Here is a 22202-nt window from a genome sequence, read left to right on the forward strand (position 1 = left end):
TTGTCATGTTAGTTAAAATGAGTTTTCATACTTGTCACTTGTTAAGAACCAGGGTCACCACTAATCCTTTAATGCTGGTCTATACAACTCTTTTTTTACAGATTAATGAACAGATTATGTTTACGGCATGGGAATATCATCACTGTTTGTAATATGCATAGTACAATTGGTCACTGTTTCCAAAAAGAGAAGATAAAGTTAAAGGGATTCCTAGTGCTAAGATCCATGAAGGTTTTATAAGTCAGCAGGAAAAATAATATTTTTTTAAAAGATAGAAGGTTGGATACTTTTTCTTGTTATATTTATAGTCTTTTCCCCCTGCTCTGTTTACATATTTAGAGCAAGGCTCTCAAACATTACAGCCAATTACTTTAGAATTAAGAAGACGGAAAATACCTAAAGGAGGAGACGTCCCTTCAAAACGTCCTCGACTCCAAAAGAACATGTGTGAGTATTTTTCACTCTTAATAATGTGAGGCCTATTTCAGTGAACAGAATAAAAAAATACCGTAGAGCAAGCTGTGTATAACATTACTGGATTTTTAATTTTAGAGAGCTAAATTGACTGGGTCTGATAGGTGCCGCCTACTTATAAATAGCATTTGGTCCTTTAGTTTTCTTTGGGTTAGTGTCAAGTAATGTTAACATACTGGGGCAAAGAGAAAGTGGATATGTACTGTAGGCCTTTTCATTTTCACTTTGAATTTGGTATGTTGCTTTAAGTTGTTCCTCACTATTCATTTTTATCATTTGATGACATTTTTCCATTGGCTATGTGTGCAGATATTCGACAGGGGGGGAAACTAGGAGCAGTGCTACAAAAGCAGTACTACAAAAAAGGGGAAATCATTACAAATATATAATGACTGAAAATAGGCTGTAGGAAAGCCAGAGGACTCAGCAGCTGGACTGCCCTGCTCTGCAGCCTCCTACCACTCAATCTCTGCTATGCCACCTTTGCTCCAGCAGGACAGGGCAGGCCAACCAGGGAACTGGGCCAGACACCCCCCTCCCCAGTTCTTATGGCAATGAGGAGGCTGGTGAGCATGGGGTGGCTGGCATGGACCTGTTCAAAAGCCAAGATTTTCTCAAATCATTGCTTTCATTGCAATGAGGATAACTAATCCTTTTCCTTATTTAAGCTATTCAGGCATCAGTGTAGGCAGCAGGTTGGGTAATACTCTTATACCATAGAAATATGTGACACATTGTGAATAGTGCTGAACTGCTTTTTAGGGCAGTGTTCCCCAACCCCCGGGCTGCGGCCTGGTACCGAGCTGTAGAGCCCTCGGTACCGGGCCGCGGCGGGAGCAGAGACGATTTGGCAGTCGACTGCTCACGACGCAGCAAGCGCCACGCTGCTGCTGCCTCCTGCGGCGCGGCGCTCACTGCACCGGGAGTGCCACACTGCGGGGGGGGGGAGGCACTGGCATGCTGCCGGGTGCAAACACGCAGGCACGGCAGCTCCGTGCCTACCGGTGTGCCTGCGCCTCCCTCCCCCCCCCCCCCCCCCGCTCCAGTCCCCAGCCCGAAAAAGGTGTGGACCTGCTTTAGGGGATTGAACAAAGATCCATACCAATCTGGCTTCCATCCTGGCCATGGGTTGGAGACTGCGCTGGTTGCCTTTATGGATGATCTCTGGTGCCAGCTGGATCAAGGTGGGTCGGCCATTCTCGTGTTATTACATCTATCGTCTGCATTTGATGTGGTCGATCAGGAGCTTTGGGTTTGCTGCCTTGCTGATACAGGGGTAGGGGGTGTGGCCTTGAAGTGGCTCACCTCCTTTAAGAACAGGTCGCAGAGAGTGGCTGTGGGGGAGTGGTTGTCAGACCCCTATGCACTTCCTTGTGGGGTGCCACAGGGGCAATACTCTCCCTGACACTATTTAACATCTATATGTGCCCTCTGGCCCAGCTGGTTCGCGGTTATGGGCTAGGCTGTCAACAGTACACTGAAAATACCCAGCTCTATCTCCTAATGGACGGACAGCCAGATCTCCCCCCAGATACATTTGCTAGTATTTTGGAAGCAGTAGCTAGCTGGATCAGGAATAGTCACCTGAAACTCAACCTCTCCAAAACGGAGGTCCTGAGGCTGGGGAGAAGAGGACGGAGTTCGAAGTGTGATTATCCTACCTAGATGGCATGCAACTAACATCTGCACCGTTGGCCAGGAATTTGGGGGTGATCTTTGATGCCTCACTTACCATGGAGGCTTAGCTCACAAAGGTAGCCCAGGTGGTGTTTTTCTTTCTGCGCCAGGCATGGCTGCTAGCGCCCTACCTGTCTTCGGAACACCTGGCTACAGTGATCCATGCAATGGTCACTTCCAGGCTAGACTTCTGTAACTTGCTCTATGCGGGCCTACCCTTGGCTTTGATCCAAAATTTACAGCTGGTACAGAACACAACTGCTTGAGTCCTTACTAGATCATCATCATCATCATCATCATCATCATCATCATCATCATCATCATCATCATCATCATCATCATCATCATCATCATCATCATCATTATTATTATTATTCGATATATTTGATTTATTGCCCGCCACTCCCTTGTGGCTCGTGGCGGGTTACAACATTCTAAAACCCCATAAAATCCATTGAAATCCAGTTAAAACAACTACAGTACAGCAATTATTAGTTAGCAAGCTAACCCGGCAAGATTGGCTAATCCACTACCCTTTCCCCCTACTAGCAGGTGGAGTGGGGGTATTGGTGGTACCCATCTCTAATCCCAATCCCAAGTCCCGAGTCCTCATCTTGGAGGACCTACGTCCAGCCTTTGATGAGGCAACTGCACTGGCTACGGGTCTGTTTACAGATCAAATTCAAGGTTTTTGTTTTGACCTTCAAGGCTATAAGCAGCTTGGGTCCTACTTATCTGCGGGACCACTTACCTCCTTATGCCCCTCACAGGACACTTTGCTCTGCGGGTATGAATCTGCTGATGGTCCCGGGACCAAGGGAAGCGTGCTTAACCTCGACTAGGGCCAGGGCCTCTTCAGTCCTGCCCCTTCCTGGTGGAATGAGCTCCCTGAAGAGCTGCGAGCTCTGTTGGAGCTTTTGAGGTTTTGCAGGGTCTGCAAAACAGAGAGTTCTTCCGCCAGGTGTTTGGTTGAGGCTGGGCGCGATGAGTACAGGGGAATTTCAAACTCCCCCTCCCCCTCCCAATTCTTGGGTATTAGACCTATATAGAATCTGCCCTGCTGTATTCTACATCCCTAGGCATTCCAGCACACTGAATCAATTGCATTGGAAGCAGGGAGATTTTTTCTTAGCTTGTACCACCATCTTGTTCTGTTGTTTTTATTGTTCATCGGTATTTTTATTGGGGTAAGATTTGGGGATTTTATTGTTATAGGGTTTTATGTAATTATGTTTTTATATATGGTGTAAACTACCATGAGTCAGTTTGCTGGGAGCAGCGGTCTAGAAAACAAATTATAAATAAAAAATAAAGAAAGAATATGGTTGCTCAGATTGCTTATGTTTTTATGTATTTGTTAAAATCTGCTTATTCAGTTTACTTATTAAACATATGCTTAAAATTACTTTTAGCACAAGAAAAATTGAAACATTCTCCAGACAGTGAAAAAGATTCCATAAAAAGGCGCTCAAGACATTCTACATGTAGTAATCAAGAGGCTATAGATACTGATTCTGTAATAGCTCAACTAGATGAAGTTGAAGTATTAAAAGATCCAGAATCGAGCCCAAAAGAAACAATCGAAGGTAAACAGCTCACAGTATAAGTGATTTGTCTTGTTTATGTGATTATATTGCTTGTAATTCTTTTCCTGTACTAAATTTATTTGCATTATTGAGTGAGCAACTTATAATGCTCTATAAGAAAGGATTTTAATGGATATTACAGGAATTATGTATGGATGGTTGCAGAATGCAAAAGTGTAGAAGCACTAGTAGTGCCTAACAAATTTTCCTTTGATGCAAGATTGAATGAGTTCAAATGAATTTGTTTCTGAGTATTTTTATAGCCTAATTGAATTAGAAAACAAAATGTTCATTTCACTTTTGCTATTTCAGCCAGTTGGTGTTATCTGAAGGTTCATGTCTGCTATCGTCAATTCATCCTTTCCTTTTCCTTATCTTTTAGGTCCATCAGAAACATGTCTTGAATCTGACCAAAAGATTAGTGAACAGTTTCCTCCACCTTCAGAAGCACCTCAGATTTTAGTAGATGACAGCAGATTAAAGGAAGAGACAACAAAAGCATCTTCCTCTATACCTGAATCACAAGAGTCTTCAGAGGCATCTGTTACAGGTTCAAATTTACTAGCATCTCACCCTTAATGTGCTCTTATTCCCCGGGGGGGGGGGTCTTTTTATATTTATTTAGAGTACTAGTATCAAATCCCATTTAAAAAACCTTTGCGGGTTAAAGAGCCAGGGAACCCCCTCCCCCAGGACAGAGGTACCTGGGAGCCGTCGATGTGCCCTCCTCGCAGGCCAGGAAGCTTCTGACACCAAGGCTGGGCGCGCAACTAAAGGAGGCGGGTGCTCCAGGGTCCGGCCCAATCTGGGCGCGTCCAGATTGGCTCGCTGGACGGGAAGCTCCTTTCCGGGACAGCTGCCGGACAGCACCCAGACAGGACCACCCAGGTGGGCATTTTGAAAATATGTAGAAGACCTATGGTAAGGATTTCTATTCTGGCACTTCAGAGTCCTACTCAAGGCAGTTTACATTTAAAAACCACAATATTAATGTACAAGCCATTAAATATAACCAGCGTGAAACTATTCATAAAACAGAAGCAAATCATCAAAAAGCTGGTAAGAGAAAAACCCTTGTATGGCTAAAAAGATTTATTTTAATCTGGCACCTAAAATAAAGTGGGCGGTAGGCAAGCCTCAAGGAGGAGGGCATTCCAAAGGCAGGATGCCACCACCGAAAATGCCCTGTCGCTGCTTCTGAAGATGGGTGCACAGAAAGCAGGGCTTCAAAGGCAAATGTTGGTAATGAAGACAGACCTTTTTAAAAAAAGAAGCACTGAAAGAAGTTTCTGTTCTTGTTTCATATTCAAAGGAGATTTTCTAATAAGGATTCAGTTTCTGTTTGGCTCACATAAAAGGGGAGGGGGTGGATCCTATGCATTCTTCTTTTCTGCCTTCCCCTAGCAGTCCCCTACAAGGTACTGCAAAGGCAGCATCTAGGATTGAAGTCTTTTGTACGCAAAACACCACACAGTAAGCAGATGTCTAATTGCCAGATGCTGAGGAAAGTCAAATGAGACTGCTGTCACTCTACTTGTGAGCTTCCAAACAAGCATCTGGTTAATTACTGTTAATTACAAGCTGCTGACGTTCTTAGTTCCTGGTGAAATAGAGTTTTCTAGTTGAACTCAGTCTTGCTTCTGGGTATCTGGTTTTGGGCATTAGAACAGTAAAAATGCTGCTAATTGTAATGTTCCATCAGAGATGAAAGCTTTGCACCAACATTCAGATCCTAATAATGATGAGAAAATATGGCCATACTTGACCACCTTAAGCTTGTTGGTTTCAAATCATATGTGAAGTGTTATGTGCAAACATTGAGTAGGGCTGGTAAATAGGACCTAATGTTTGCATAGAAAAATAGCATGACTATTATTTAGAAAAATATGCATTGCTAATAGACATTTTACCTTATTCTTACAGTAACCAGTACTTCTAAGAAAACTGATGATTCTGCTGTTTCAAAAGCTGCAGTTGATCATGAACCCAAATTTCGATGCAAGTTCTTAGACTGTTCAAAGTCCTTTAGGAAAGCAAAATTGCTGCATTATCATATGAAATATTTCCATGGGATTGAGAAGTCACCAGAACCACAGCAGAGTCCAGCAACAAGAAATATTCAAACAAGATCCTTAGCTTCCGAGAAAGCCAGTCAGGAAAGTTCTAACAGAAGGAGGACCACATCAGGTTGCTTATGTAAATATTTTGCTAACAGACTTGTTTTGAATATATGTTTTTTCTCTCTTAATTCTTCTGGCTATTATCTAGCAACCCGGAGCTATGAGACTGAATTTGTTACCGTTTTCCATTTCTGTATTTATCTTATGATGCTGGGACCTGTGATAGGAATGTGCCTTTTGGTGCTTTGGGTGTATTGTTTTCAATGTGTGTTATATTTACCTGAGTTCATGTGGTTGCAGTTGTATAAATTAAACATGAACATGCATAGTGTAGGGTTTAGAACGTTGGACCCAGATCTCAGAGGCCCAGGCTTGAATCTCTACTATGCCAGGGAAGTTAGCTGGGTGACCTTGGACCAGTCACATCCTCTCAGCCTGGCCTACCTTGTTGTTGAGAGGATAAAATGGAGCACAGGAGAACAATGTCAACTGTTTTGGGGGCCCATTGGGGAGAAATATGGACTATAAGTGAAGTGAGTTTTTATTTAATACTTTCCTCAAAATATGGTATTACTATATAAAGCATATTCAGTGTTTCAGATCACATTCCAAAGTCTTGTGACAATTAAAGTATCTTGTGATTTTTGCAGTAAAGTTAGCATTAGCAGGTTAAACCTTTCTTTGACTTTATGTAGTCAAACTTTTGCAAATACTAAATGTTAAGAAATATTGTTTGGTACTGCTTTGAGATACTCAGGTTCTCCTGAAATGCCACAGATGAGAAATTAATTCTCATTTTCCAAGAAGAAGTACTACCATATCTGTAAGAAAGTTTAATGTGGGTCTTTACAAAACCAACAGTTGTCATCAGTTTTTCTATAAAGCCTGACAGTTTGAACAGAAGCGAAATGTGTTTTCTTTAAACAAGGTGGACACAGAAATGGAGGAGCCATGAGTAAACAAACACAACCAAACTCTAACATCTATATTATGGTCTAATGACTCCCTTTAATTTTTAACATAGCTTGGAATTGAATCACTGTTCATTTCCAGTAAAAAAATAATATGCTGATATAATACCTTGATTTTGTAATGAAATAGTCTCAAACTTATTCAGTTCCAGCCCCAATTCTCCATTACATTTATAAATATATATATAACTGCGTAACTGCATATATTGAAACATGGAATTTATGTAATTGCTATGATAGATTACCTCCTCATAAGGTAATATATTGTTTTTAATCAGTTGATAGAAGTGGTGATAAAAGTACTCCAAGGCTATCAGATCAATATTTCCATTGCTGTCTAATCTAACCTGCCTTATATCAGAGCTCTATCACAGCAGAACCTCTGTGTATCATCCCCCCCCCAAAAAAAATCAGGTTTTTTAAAGGTATCAAAATTAATGATTGTTCAGTCATAAATTCAGCATCAAGATATTCTACGAACTACTCAGTTGCATAAACAGTAAAGAAGCAAATTTGGAAGCAGAAATCCTCCTAAGTTTCCACTTTTCTTGTGCTTGGTTCATATCAATCTTAGGAACTTTCTTCCTCCACACAAAATCAGGAACATCTTTCTGACATTTAAAAATTTTGACATTTCAAATCAAAAAGGTGAACTTTGAAAGTATAAGCATCTTAATAACGCTGATTCTGTCAAAAATGATAGTTTCAAAGATGCTGCATAAGATAGTTTGGTATTAACTTCTCTGAGATTTGGAACTTGGTTGAATTCACAAAATTGGTTCAAATTGATGTTATACAAATCCCCAGGTACCTAATCACTTCAAGATACGGAACTTTATATGACCAGTTATCCTTATTTAGATCTATTCTAGCCTTATTAAATAATAGTAAATCAGATTGGGAAGGGTTTAGCTTTTATCCAGAACCTAGTACATACTCCTCTTTGATTTCCTTTAATTTTTCAATAATTTGTCAATGTTTAAAATATTGCTAAATCATCTGCATATAGGCTCACTTTGTAACAGTGGCCTTGATCCTCATTTAATTCAGAAATACAGAATGCTGAAGGTTCAGAATGCTAATGCAAAAAGCAAAGCTGAAAGAGGACAGCTTTGTTTAACATCTTTTAAGATTTGTATTGCCACTGATTACGCTCCTGATATTAATCACCTTGCAAGAGATTCCAAATAGATAATTCTAAGCCATTTTAGAAAGGTGTTTCCAAAACCAGAGGCTTCTAACACTGCTAAAAAAGATTGAGTTCCAAACTATCAAAAGCCTTTTTTTTGTATGGAGAAATATAAAAGCAGCTTCTGATTTTTCAGTCATAACAAACTGCATCAAGTAAATATATAGAGAGAGGGTGCAATTTGTGTAAGTGTGAGAAATGGACAAAGATTTAATACTTGGAGACAAAACTGAAATCAAATTAAATTGTGTCGATTGCTAATCTGAATTTATTCTAATCAAGCATTAAATGTACACCTATGTAAACTTATTCTTCTTCTACTCTGTAAGCTAGCAAAATGACATAGATTTTCATTGTAGCTATTAAAGAAAAGGAGAAAAATAAAGAGAAGAAACCCAGAGATATTGTACGATCAAAGTCAAAGAAAAAGAAGAAAAAGAAAAAGAAAACAAAATCAGGTAAAATTATAATACAGGAACTGGATTCGTTTTGTTGCTTTTTCCCTTGGCTGACCAATTTCTGGGCAAAAAATACCGACAAAACATAATATTATGTTGCAGCATACATGTAACTTGATTTTAACGGTAGAACCTATATTCTAGAAATCTTAAAGAGCCTGATCATGGGAAACTGAGCCATAAAGTAGTGGTGCGCAAACGTCTTCAGGCTGCAGACCGGAGGCAGTGAAGGCAATCGCCCAGCCGTGCATGCGCGGCACTCTCGCACATGCGCGCATGCAAGGCCGGGCTGTGCATGCGTATTTGCTCCATGCATGGCCGCAAACGTGCATGTGCTTCACTCCCACGCATGCACATTTGCGATGGTGCATGCGCGACCCGGCACAGCCCTGTGGAGAGGCAGCCGTGGCCCGGTGCCAGGGCCTTCACAGCCCGGCACCGGGCCACGGCCCGGTGGTTGGGGACCACCGCCATAAAGGACAGGTGCAGACGCAAATCTCCCAATCCCTTAACAATCAAATCTTGTATATGTCTCTTGTGTGCTTCATATGTTAATGCATTCTTAATATTTGCAGAAAATTCAGGCAGTGAAGAAAATGCTGAATTTTCCCAAGGTCTTTCCCCTCCAAGATCTGTCACCACAACAAGATACAGTTCAGCAAACCGGTCTTGTGCACAGTTGACTACACAACTTCATGGGTGTGATACTGGGCATCGTAGACACAAATCAAAAATAACTGGTGAGACTGATTTAGTTTTTGCGTAGAATAGTTTTCTTAACAAATAGGTACCGCTTTTAAAGGAAATGCAATTTTCTTTTCTGTGTAGGATGGAGTGGGATGATATAACTATTTACTCAGTGTCATAAAATATTACATCTTTGCATTGCAGATCAGTTCAGGAATCCCAGATGGCTGTATCAGTTACACATGTTCATACTTTCTCGCTCATTTTAGCAATATTGTTTCTACTTGGTTAGTGGGTTTTTTTAAATTCTTTTTAACTTTTGAAACTTTTAGATTGTTTTAGACAGCTGTGAACTACTAAAATTTTGGACACAATATTTTTTCACTTCCATGATAGTTTAATACAGCCCGGCTAGATTGGACTAGATTTTTTTAATGGTATTTAAAACAGGGGAGGCAAGAGAAAAATGCACTAGGGAGGAACAAGTATGCATAATTCACTGAAAAAAATTGAAACAAATAGGGGACAAATTTAATACCAAGGGTTTGTGACAGCAAAAGTTTGGTTTATTCTTAAATTAAAGGTATATTAAAGGTAAAGGTAAAGGTATCCCCTGTGCAAGCACTGAGTCATGTCTGACCCTTGGGGTGACACCCTCTAGCCTTTTCATGGCAGACTCAATACGGGGTGGTTTGCCAGTGCCTTCCCCAGTCATTACCGTTTATCCCCCAGCAAGCTGGGTACTCATTTTACCGATCTCGGAAGGATGGAAGGCTGAATCAACCTTGAAAGGCTTAGTCAACCTTGGTATATTAGCAGAAAGGTATATTAGCAGAAGAATAAATTTGAGCTAGGAATGCTGGAATTTAATCTCCTAAATAGCATCGGTCCTTGCTATTTTCAAAGTCAGCTCCTGGACTGAGTTTGCCATTTTACATTCTGTAGAGAATGCAGAGTAATTTGTGGCCAGAAAGTAAACATACAGATGCTGAAAGCAAGTGCACTTCTGAAGCGTTTATATAGAATATATCTTTAAGAGGGAATAATAAAAATCAAGCACCACCACTCCCCAATCAAGCCAGGTGCCCACCATGGCAAGGTCTGCATGGGACAAATGTGGGCTTCATTTTATGCAAATAAAGCTTGACAGATGCGTTTTTGAAACATACCAAATAAACAAATTGCCATAGAAGGGACATGGATAAAGGTGATGCCATAATTCTTGGTTTTCTGCATCCAAACATACTCCATAAGGAATTACCTTGGTGAATGAGGAGGTCTCCTGATCATGACTTCATCTGTGATCCTCAAACCCATGTTTTCAATATATAGATTAATAGTTCAAGATATAAAAATTATTTTTGAGTGGCGTTTTTGAGAACTAGCTCACTTTTCCAGACGTTCGTTGTTAAAAGAATACTTTCTAATACCATATTCTATTAACAAGCATTACATGCAGTATTTAACTTGGTAGTAACTTGCTATAAAAAATATTGCTGTGTTCCATACCCCCCCAATACTGATTGATTTGGATTGATTTGCACTATGAACATATTATTTATTATATTTGTTACCTGCCCTTTCTCCACAGACTTAGGGCAGGTTTGATAAATACACCAATATTGGTTATCTTGCCTTAGACATTGTGGATTACTCTGGAAACAAGATGTGTCATCTTGTAAAGGAAGCAGTATTTAAGTCAGCTGTTTTTATCAGTTATATGTATAGTAGTTCTATCATAGGTTCTAATTTTTGTTTTCAATTTGTGTTTTGTGACTAGGAGTGTCTGAAAGTAAACATTATGTTAAAATAATTAAGACATTTGTACAACAAAACAACGAACTCCTTAAAAATGCATAACTTTTAGTGTAGTTGAGTCAATGGAGTACACAGTGACTTGCCGTCTTTGCTTACTTCACTTTTCTAAGACCAGCCACTCATTTACCACTAGCCTTTAGTCCTTGATACTTATTAAATGAATTAAGGCCAGTTCTTACCAGTTATTGTTATGTTCATAGTAAGTTTCCTTTCTAAATTCTTGCATTTGAATCATTTATATCTTTCCAGAATGCTCAACCTTCAGGCTGAAATCTTCTAGATTTGGTTTCTGCTTAAAGGTGACTTGTATTTTTTTTAATCTTAAAGGCAACCGTTACCTACTTCTTAGGAGAGGTAGTATCCACAACTAAAACAAATGAAAAATTAATTGTTAAGATCTATACTCAGGGCAGCATACGTCCAGTCTCAGTTATTGTAGGCTAGATATCAGGAAAAAAAATTTCAGTCAGAGTAGTTCAGCCGTGGAATAGGCTGCCTAAAGAGGTGGTGAGCTCCCCCTCACTGGCAGTCTTCAAGCAAAGGTTGGATACACACTTTTCTTGGGTGCTTTAGGATGCTTAGGGCTGATCCTGCGTTGAGCAGGGGGTTGGACTAGATGGCCTGTATGGCCCCTTCCAACTCTATGATTCTGTGATTCTATGATTATACTGTATGTATGTAAAGAGACTAAAGGCTTTAAAATAATTCCTACATGTAGGGAATTAAGAAAATAATACTAGGGGAGAGAAAATGACCACTTCCTGACCAAATGCATTGTGGCTCAGTGGTAGAGCATATGCTTTGCATGCAGTCAATCTCAAGTTCAGTCCCTGGTATCTCCAGTGTTTGTTTGTTTGGTTGTTTTTTTTAATTTAAAGGAACAGGCAATAGGGGATGAGAAAAACCTCTGCCTGAGACACTGGAGAACTGCTGCCAATTTGAATAGACAATACTGACTTTGAAGGTCCAAGAGTCTGATTTAGTATAAGGCAACTTCATGTGTTCAACAGCAGACCACTTGTTGCAAACTAAATGTAAACAATACTGAACCACTGTGACAAAATAAGCATATATCTCCATGATTGGAAAAGGTTTTATTCTCTCACCCTGAACTGCCCTTCTTTTGCTTCCCCCCATTTTCTCTGTGTGCAGAGATTGGCATTCATACCATCCTAGTTGAGAGACATGACCAACCAGTGATATCAATATTAACACCATTTCATTACCTTTATCAATTCATTTTTCCCAAAACTTCTGTATGAGAGATTTAAGTTGAGACAGCCATTTTAAAATAGCTCTTCATCCTCTGTAGGGAAACAGTGGCCATACAAAGTATAACTTCAGATACATACATATTAATCCTGAAATATTGTTTACATTCTGAGCAAATTGGTACACTTATAAAAATGATGAAGGTACTTGTGACACCATAGCTATCATTCGCAGAGTGCTGATGATGTTAGAGTACTTAATTCATATTGAAAGATATACATTAAGCGTACATTTTACAAGTACATGTGTTGTGCAGCATATGCAAAAAGTCCAGATTTCATTTCTGACAAATATAATTCGGAATTCATTAATGAATTTTCTGCTAGGAGAGGCCAGCCTTTTCTACTCCCATCTCACCAGCCAGGGTAGCTTATAGTCCTGCTTCACCCTTCTCCCATTTGTTCCTTGTCTTCTTGCTGGATAACCAAGGCAGCCTAACAACAGGCATTGCCTAGAGCAGTAGCTTTCAGATTGTGTTCGAAGGAACCCTGTTTGTCTTTAGAAAGGTATCACAAGGTTCTTTGCTGAAAAAAAACAGAGCACCAAGACCTATGTTCCCCCTGCAGTATGCAGTTTAGTAGTGTTGTTTATTCTAAGACCTATTTTTTGGTTTCTGCTAACAAAACAGTGAGGTCCAATCAGCCTGGTCAATACTCTGTTGAAGTCTAAACATGTGGTCCGTGCTCTAATTTCTCTGTGAGACACAGAAGTTTGGGTGGTTTTAGAACATATGAATTGATGAGGAAAGGGGTTTCCTTCAAACTGAAACTCTGAAAACCAATGGCCTAGATCCATGATCTTCAATCCATAGATTTGAGCTTAATGAGTTGGTGGGTCCAAGATCTCTTACTGGTTCAGAAGTAGCCATATTGCAGCCTTTGGGAAGGACCTACCAGGTAGAGTCCAAGGCTGCAGAACAGAAACAGAATGGCAAAGTAGGGTTGTTCAGTGGAAGAGGCAGAGAATATTTCCTCCATGGCATAAAACTTTGCTTGTTCCTTACAATAGTACATATCCTGTTACTTGGCTTGTGTTGCCTGCCTGTAGTTCTTTTGGTGTGGTGCCCATAGTCCTGATCTTAGCACTGGTGAGATCATAACTCTGCTCTCTAGTTCCTGTGACACGAGTCTGATGTTATATAACTTCCATTGTGCTCTTGCAAGTCATTGGACCTTGGTCTGGAAAGACTGAAGGCTAATGGCCTAGAGTGGTCCATTACCAAGCAATGTTGTTTCAGAAATACTTGAATGTCAACTACCCCACCTGCACTTAGCCACCACATGTAGGATAGTGCCTTCCCCAGCTGTTCCTTTTCCTTCACTGCCCACCTCAGCTGTGCTGAATTTGGAACTCAACGACCTAGATTTTTGGTCAATTCACACATGAATTAAGGAGCAGGGAAAAGAAGCACTGGGGGTGTATTTTATTACACCTCTCACACTCAACACTTTCATACCATATGTGATAAGGAACCCTAGAGTACAAAACATATAAGTGTGCTTTGCTGTCTTGCATGTATTGTGCCACCTGAACTCAGAGTAGTGAGAAATGAAGGACAATGTTTACTTCTTTGTAACCATGACCCAAATTGTCATCTGTTTACTTAATCTTGTAGTACTGTAGACCTGTAGAGGTCAGCAGCATATTTTCTTTGTGTGACCCAGTATTGTAATAGGACACTGGGAACTGGCTTTTGTACAAATAGAAGATTTATAACCATTAAGACAGTGTAAGTGGATTTCTATTCAGACATAACAGAAGAAAATATTTTATGTAGGTTTGCAGCTGTCCGGCGTGAACCATGCACTTTTAAATTCATTTGATTTCAGTGAGAGATATTTATTTAAATTTATCCCCCAATTTTTGGCTAAGAAAAATCCCCAAACCATCACTGAAAAGTACTATAGACTTTACACTCTTTTAGTAATAGTTAAAATTTAGCATATTGTCAAAGGCTGACACAGAACTACTATTGCAACCATTAATTTGAATGTTTGATAACATTGGCAGTGGATATTTCTCAATTTACACTGATTTAAATGGCCAGCTCCTCTGGCAACATTTCTACATTTACCCTGATGGTTTTTATTTCAATTGAACTTCTTGCCCACAGAGGATGATACTTTGAGTGAGTCATCCACAGATAGTTTACTTTGGAGCGACGATGACTGCAGTCAGGACATTGATGTAACGACTAATCCTGATGATGATCTTGAAGATGATGATAATGACTTTGAAATTGTCCGGTGTATTTGTGAAGTGGAGGAAGAGAATGACTTTATGATTCAGGTATATGAAGATAGATAATGGATGTGCATCAAAGTAAATGGAAACACAAAAGTGCTGGGCAAAGCCACTAGCGCCCTACCTGGCCTTCGAGCTCTTAGCCACAGAGATCCAAGCGATGGTCACCTTCAGGCTAGATTACTGTAACTTGCTGAATGCTGGTCTTCCTTATCCCTGATCCGGACGTTATAACTGTACCAGAATGCATCTGTCCAGGTCTTTGCGAAGACCCCATGGAGAACCTATATTTGACCAGTTCTCCAAGTAGTTGAATTGGTTACTGGTCAAGTTCTGGATCAGGTTTAAGGCGTTGGTTTTAACCTTTAAGGCCTTATGCAGTCTGGCACCTGCATACTTGAGGAACTGCCTCTTCAAATATGCCCCAAAGAGCTCCTCATTCAGCAAATTCCAACCTGCTCGCGGTCTCTGGGCCCAGAGAGGGTGCGCTTGGTCTCGACCTGGTGGAATGAGTTGCCGGCAGAGACTCAGGCCTTTACGAAAGTTCTGAAAGGCCTGTACAATGGTACTCTTCCACCTGGCATTTGGTTGAGGGCAAGTACCACCATTGTCTTGGCCTGGGCCTTTTCGGTGCTGGCCCCAACCTGGTGGAATGAGCTCCCAGAAGAGCTAGGTTCCTTAGGGCCTGCAAGATGGAGCTCTTCCGTCAGGCGTTGGTTGAGCCCGGGGGGGGGGGGGAGTTGACTGGAGTTACGAATTGGCATCCCGCCCTATCCTAAGTGATTCTGTATTGAACGCAGAAGATCAAAACCCAGAGTTACACCATTAGGGTCATGGTATTGGTCCTTGGTTGGGATCAGCTGAGTTGGTTTGGGGAGTATGAGTTTATATCGCCATTTTCATAATTGTTTGATATTATGAATAATGCTATTTCAATGTTTTAATGAGATATTATGGATTACTCTGTTTTATTGTTTTATTTGTAAGCTGCCTCGAGGTGACATTTGTCAAGAGGCAGGGTATAAACCCAAAAATAAATAAATTACCCCAGCCAGATTCCTACTCCCCCCCCCCTTGCACCTGGTTAATACTGGCACACCATCAACTTAACCTCCAGATGAGATGGGCAGTCTTTATCAGAGCATTTAATGTTTTAGATTGATACATTTTTAAGACTGAATTATATTTTACTGGTTCATAACTTTTAATTTTCAGTTATTATGAACCACTCTGAGATTGGAGAGAAGGTGGCCTGTAAAACTATAAATCAATCAATCAATATAAGCAAGATCAACAAAGATTCTCATGGTTTAATGAAGCTGATATACCTACTAGATACTCTTGTGTTGGATCCTGTGAATGCTCCACTAACAAAGTCTTTCTCAAGTATAAGACCGCTTTTTCCAGCAAGACAACTACAATAATTCCATTGGTTTTAATTGAATCATTACTTCCACTTGTAAAAGAAATTAGCAAGAAGAAAAAGAAATATAGATTTCTTGTAAAATATAGATTTCTCTCTCTATATATATACAGTTGTTGTTGTTAGGTGCGAAGTCGTGTCCGACCCATCGCGACCCCATGGACAATGATCCTCCAGGCCTTCCTTTCCTCTACCATTCCCTGGGGTCCATTTAAGTTTGCACCTACTGCTTCAGGGACTCCATTCAGCCTCCTCATTCTCTGTCGTCCCCTTCTTCTTTTGCTCTCGATCACTCCCAGCATTAGGCTCTTCTCCAGGGAGTCCTTCCTTCTCATGAAGTGGCCAAAGTATTTAAGTTTTATCTTCCCGATCTGGCCTCCTAAGGAGTAGTCAGGGTTGATCTCCTCTAGGGCTGACTGGTTTGTTTGCCTTGCAGTCCAAGGGACTTGCAAGAGTCTTCTCCAGCACCAGAGTTCAAAAGCCTCAATTCTTTGACGCTCGGCCTTCTTTATGGTCCAACTTCCGCAGTCATACATTGCAACTGGGAATACCATAGCCTTGACTAAACGCACTTTTGTTGGCAGGATGATGTCTCTGCTTTTTAGGATGTCTAGATTTGCCATAGCTTTCCTCCCCAGGAGCAAGTGTCTTTTAATTTCTTTGCTGCAGTCCCCATCTGCAGTGATCTTGGAGCCCAGGAAAATAAAATCTGTCACTAGCTCCATTTCTCCCCCATCTATTTGCCATGAATTGAGAGGGCCGGATGCCATGATCTTTGTTTTCTTGATGTTGAGTTTCAAGCCAACTTTTGCACTCTCCTCCTTCTCCTCCAAGAAATATATAGATTACAAGAAATCTATATATATAGATTTCTTGTAAAAGAAATATAGCAAATCTTCATGCCTGCAAAGTATTTAAAGGAGTCTTTGTCTGATCTAATTTTAGCTTTATTTCTGTTTTTCATGTACTACAGTGTGAAGAATGTTTATGTTGGCAGCATGGAGTCTGTATGGGATTATTAGAAGATAATGTACCTGAAAAATATACCTGCTATATTTGTCAGGATCCTCCAGGTACAAAGATTTCTAAGGTTGCAGAGTCTACTAATAGTATGTAGTAATTTTATATTTATATATCTATTTAAAGAACGTGTGGGTTAGATCGCATGATATATTTACATAGGAAGATTGGCACTTCTGTTTGATAGGAGAGAAGTTTTATTTTGGCCAGTTCCTCCCACTGCCGCTCCCTGTATTGTGCCCTGTGCTGTTCCTGGAAGTTGAAGGTCCTCTAGATCCTGTGTACAATTGTGTACCCGGTGGGGGGGGGGTTCCCATTCCATGAGCAAACCTCCATTCATGGATTCTTGGATTAAATCTTATTTATTTAAATATGGTGTATAATGTTATTGCTTGCCACCCTAATTTTTTTTGTCCCTTAATCCTTATTGTATCAAAGGTTATAAAATAAACTAAAGGTCACAGTTGATAAGAATCCATATCGCATATACATTTTGCTGATAAGGTAATAATTTTACGTGAAAGTCACACCGTCCCATTTTAAATCTTGTTTCTTTTCTGAGTACTGTTTCTCAACTTTTGATAGACCATTTTTCTAATATTATATCCATTTCCTACTAGCACATATTACAACTTTTGCGGTCTCCCCTGAAGGAGCTGCTACAGCCAACACGGTTTCTCGCAGCTCTTCTTGTGAGAGCAAGGAGAACCCTACACCAATTATTTATCACCATTTCCTCTAAGAGTTACTGGTTTTGCCTTCAGTAGGAACAGAGAAGAGCAATCACTGTCATAGCAAAGAATCCAGCTGAGATTGTGATTTTCTGTTAGCTGTTGTAGTGAACATGAGTCTGAAGAAGCAACAGCAGCTGCTTTATCTCTAGCACAGGAATTTTTGGAAGATCTATTTATTCAAACTGTTTTCTGTTAATGTGATTGACTAGGTTATTGTGTGCAGCCCTGTCCCCTGCGTGTTTGCTCAGGAGTGAAGCCCACTATAATCAGTGTTGCTCACTGATAAGTAAATTTGCACTTGTAGTGGTATTATCAGCTTCCAACCTTTTGCAAGACAAAAATTCACTGCATTATTAGATTTGCATTTCAGTTGTCTCCCTCTTGTCCAGTTTTCTTTTGTTTTGTAGTTTTTTTAAAATTGGAAAAATTGAAATATTGCATGCCTTTGTTTCTTTGTGTATTGTGATACTACTGGTTAGCTGTGAGTCATTCATTGGTTATGTTTGTATCCCATCCTTCCCCAGTAGCCTGAGGTCAGTTTACATCATTCTCCCCTCCTTAAACAATTCTGTCTGTATGGGAGGCCTTCTGCTAAAGTTTTGCTGCCTTCAAGGAGTTATAGTTTAAACTTTTTTTTAATATTCCTTTTTAGGAATAATTTCAACACTTATTGAAGATGAGCAAATTATCCTAGCAATGGTATTTAGATATTTAATTTTGTCATTTATCTCACTGTTCCTGTTCCTGTTTAGGTAAACGGTCCAGCTTGAAATACTGGTATGAGAAGGAGTGGTTATGCAGTGGTCACATGCATGGCTTAGCATTTCTTGGAGAAAATTATTCCCACCAGAATGCTAAGAAAATAGTAGCTACACACCAGCTACTGGGAGATGTCCAAAAAGTAATAGAAGTACTCCATGGACTTCAACTGAAGATGAGCATCTTGCAGTAAGCACTGTTTTTGTCATTCTGAATTATAGGTATAATATTGTAGAATTTCTTACCTGCTATGACTCTTAATGGTTTGGAGGGGCAATATTTTCTGCTTCATAGGGGTTTTTAAAAATCAAAATTGTATTTTTGTGTTTAATGTTTGAATATGTTTTTAAAAATGCCTTCAGTACAATATATTCAGATAGAAAGGTTTATCTGAGAAACCAATCAATACAGTTATTTTTAGTTTTTTACAGTTCCAGGTATACAATTAAAGCTGTGATTGAAGCATCTGTAACATGCTGTGTGTATGCAAATAACAAGTCTTTGGGTCACTTGGTAGAGTAGGAAGATACAGTGGGTTGGATTCTATGGGTGTTAATGGAGGTTTCCTCTGGTGTGAGCAGCTTTTCTGTAATATCAAAGAGCCACCACACTGAAGGGGACTAAGGTTTCCTCTTGCCCACCTTTTAAAGATGATCTATTCACTTTTAAAAATATTTTTCATCAGAAGCAAAGAACATCCTGACTTAAAACTATGGTGTCAGCCTTGGAAGCATCTTGAAGCTGATGAAAAACCTCCTAGCACTCGCCTTGTTCACATTGAAGAAAACTGCTGCAACGAGGAGGCGACAAGTTATAGAACTTTAAACGGAACAATTGAGAAACCTTCTACTATTCCTTCTGTAGAGGAATCTTACATCACTAGTGAACACTGTTACCAAAAACCTCGAGCCTACTATCCTGCTATAGAACAGAGACTTGTTGTAGAAACCAGAAATTCGGACATAGACGATGGTGTCAACAGGATAAGAGAGAATGGAGATGATACTATAGTGGAGAGATTAGGATGGGAGCTGGATAAAGGAATATGCAAACTGGAGAATGAATCAAAGCATAACTACTCTAAGGTATGTAGAACTGGTTTCTTTCTGGCTTTCAGCTGAAGAGAAGAATGCTCTTAAAAGCAAATGAAGTGAGAGATCACAATATTATTCAGAGCCATGTTTGTACACTGGTTCAACTGCATACAATTTGGGGAATCTGAGTAACTAGTAATTGAATAAGAAAATAATAAAAATGCTTTTCCTGTTGATTGGCAGATAAATTTCAGAAGCCAAAATGATATGATTTGTAAATTTAAAAACATTTACATTGAAAGATACTTTAATTGAAATCTGCATATAATCAAATGCTGATTGCTTTCTCTGCTGAATTATTCAACTAGACAGCAGTGAAGACTTAATGTGTTGTGTATTATATATACATTACACATATTTTATTTACATTATAGTTCCCCCTTCTCACAGGAACGTATGGCAGATTACACATACTGAGTCATTACAATCAACTAAATGGGATGTTCAGTAAACAATGCATTAGGATTGTAGGAGTCTGGAACCAAATAAAAAGAACCGAAGCATAGCACAAGTATTAAAATGAAACATTAAGTGGAGCAAAAATTGCATAATAGGTCCTACTTACAGTAAGCAATATACAGCAGTATAGATCACAGTCCTTAATCATGCCTGGGTTGCAATCTGTGGGTCCTGCCCTTAGTCAACTGCCGTGCTTAGATGTATGGCAAGTACACCTGACAGCCTGAATTAAACATCATTGACAACTTTGTTGGCCAGATATAAACAGCAGGGGGAGTTATTGGGAGGTAGTTGGATTTTGTCCGTCATCTTGTTGTAAATTATTTTTATTGTTAACATGGGGGGATTGTTTTTTTGTGATAGGGCCATTGGGCCCATTGTATTCTGTAAGCCACGCCAAGCTGACCTGCCAAAAGGGGCAGGATATAAATTTAATAATAAATAAATAAATGTATCCAAGAAAGTTTTAAACCATTTTGTACAGTGCAACCTTATTACTTGTGCAGAAAAGTTTTGCAGTTTGTGGAAAGCCAGGAAAGTAGCTTTGCAGACCTCCATAAGTAGGTAGGCCATTCCATAAGATGGGAGTTACTGTGGAGGAAATTACGTGTGTGGGCAGTTATTGCTTTAATCAATTTGCAGGTTGGCAGAAGCCCCTGCTGACATGAGCAAAGCTGTCAAGCTATAGCAACAGGAGAGAGGCGGTGCATGTGATAGCCAATGCCTTAACTTGAGCCCGGTATCAAATGGGCGGCCAGTGGAGTATCTGCAGAATAGGAGCATTATGCATACCCATCTTAGCTCCCTGTTTTAGCCAAGGTTTGGCATTCAGGACAGCTAGAGTTTTCAAGTTGATTTTGAGAAGAGACCAATATACAGTACATTACAGGAGTGTTAATGTGACTGTGGCATGGATCCAGGTGGCCAAATTAGTCATATCAAGGTAAGTGCCATTTTACAGGTTAGGCTGATTTGTTAGAAAGCATTTTTTGCAGCTGCATTAATTTGCTTCTCTAGTAATAAGGCTGGATTCAATACAAACTCAAGGCTTTTAACTGAGTCCACGAGGGTCAGTTGAATTTTGTCAAAATTTTAACCTACTTTGCTTCCATGGAATACAAGATGATATGCATAAAGTTCCTAGAGGGCCTCTCATTACGGTTCTAACTAGTCTTAAACCTGCTTAGCCATAAGGTTGCCATATTAGGTGCCTTAGAACATGCAAGTTGGTTGTTGTTGTTGTGGTTATATTTGTATACTGCCCTCCCCAAAGGCTCAGGGCAATTCACATAAAACAGACCAGAAATAATACAGATAACTTAGATTAACAATAATGAATGAAGTGAAACAACAAGCAACATGGAACTTAAAAAAAAGCATTAAAGTTACTCATACTGATAGCCCAGTGGGTTGGGCGGAACTGCAGTGGGTGCCATAAAGGGGCTCAGGAGGAGGGCCCTTGGGAAGTGATGGTACAGGTCGACGTCAACCAAATTGCCTGGTGGAGGAGAGCTCCCTTTTGCAGGCCCTGCAGAACTGTTCAAATTTCTGCCAGGGCCCTCTGCAAGCTCGTTCCACCAGGTGTGGGCCAGGATGGAGAAAACTCTGGCCCTGGTTGAGGCCAAGTGAGCTTCCCTGGGTTTTCTGCTCCAAGTCCATTGATTTGTAACCAGCCATATCCCAAAGACTTAAGGACACTTGAGTTTTCTTAAGAAGGGGTAGCAACCCCCACTGCAACCCCCCATGTGCAATTTAAGTGCTTGCAGGACCTACCAGAAACATAGTTTCAAGGAGCACTGGAGGATCCCTGGGGCAAACAGTGTAATTTCTTAAGGGCACTTGTTTTCTTAACTGTGGCTGGATACAGGCCAACATACCGTTCAGACTGCCCAGACCTGGATAGCACAGCTTCACCTGATGTTGTCAGATGTCAGAAGCTAAGCAAAGTTGACCGTGGTTAGTATTTGGATGGGAAATCACCAAAGAACTTATGAAGAGGCAAGCAATAGCAAACCACCTGTGGTAGTCTCTTGCCCTGAAAACCTTATCTGTTCACCATAAATCAGCTGCAATGGTACTTTCCTCCATCATTTTTCTGTATAGTGCATAACTATACAATGAAATTTTATGACTCAGGACTCCTGCAATTGTAAACCAAGTAATGGTATATTTCCTTCTCTAAGATCGACTTTTGTAATATGCTTTCCATGCATGTTT

At 40.1% G+C, this 22202-nt stretch overlaps 1 protein-coding gene across 6 annotated transcripts in view; it reads left to right on the top strand.

The window, feature by feature from the left end:
• The window catches only part of PHF20 (PHD finger protein 20), a 59852-nt gene that overhangs the window by 33742 nt on the left and 3908 nt on the right, over positions 1-22202 (top strand). For 4 of the 6 annotated variants that reach the window (XM_077335216.1, XM_077335217.1, XM_077335218.1 and 1 more), the window contains 10 exons: positions 340-447; positions 3564-3737; positions 4120-4287; positions 5661-5933; positions 8377-8475; positions 9051-9215; positions 14366-14541; positions 16893-17028; positions 18426-18621; positions 19118-19517. In XM_077335216.1, the coding sequence (XP_077191331.1) occupies positions 340-447; positions 3564-3737; positions 4120-4287; positions 5661-5933; positions 8377-8475; positions 9051-9215; positions 14366-14541; positions 16893-17028; positions 18426-18621; positions 19118-19517 (1895 nt within the window). The remainder of the gene's footprint in view (positions 1-339; positions 448-3563; positions 3738-4119; positions 4288-5660; positions 5934-8376; positions 8476-9050; positions 9216-14365; positions 14542-16892; positions 17029-18425; positions 18622-19117; positions 19518-22202) is intronic. The other 2 variants (XM_077335213.1, XM_077335215.1) reach the window with 2 other exon arrangements.

Source organism: Paroedura picta, chromosome 4 (assembly GCF_049243985.1).
Source record: "Paroedura picta isolate Pp20150507F chromosome 4, Ppicta_v3.0, whole genome shotgun sequence".
Classification (NCBI taxonomy): Eukaryota; Metazoa; Chordata; class Lepidosauria; order Squamata; family Gekkonidae; genus Paroedura; species Paroedura picta.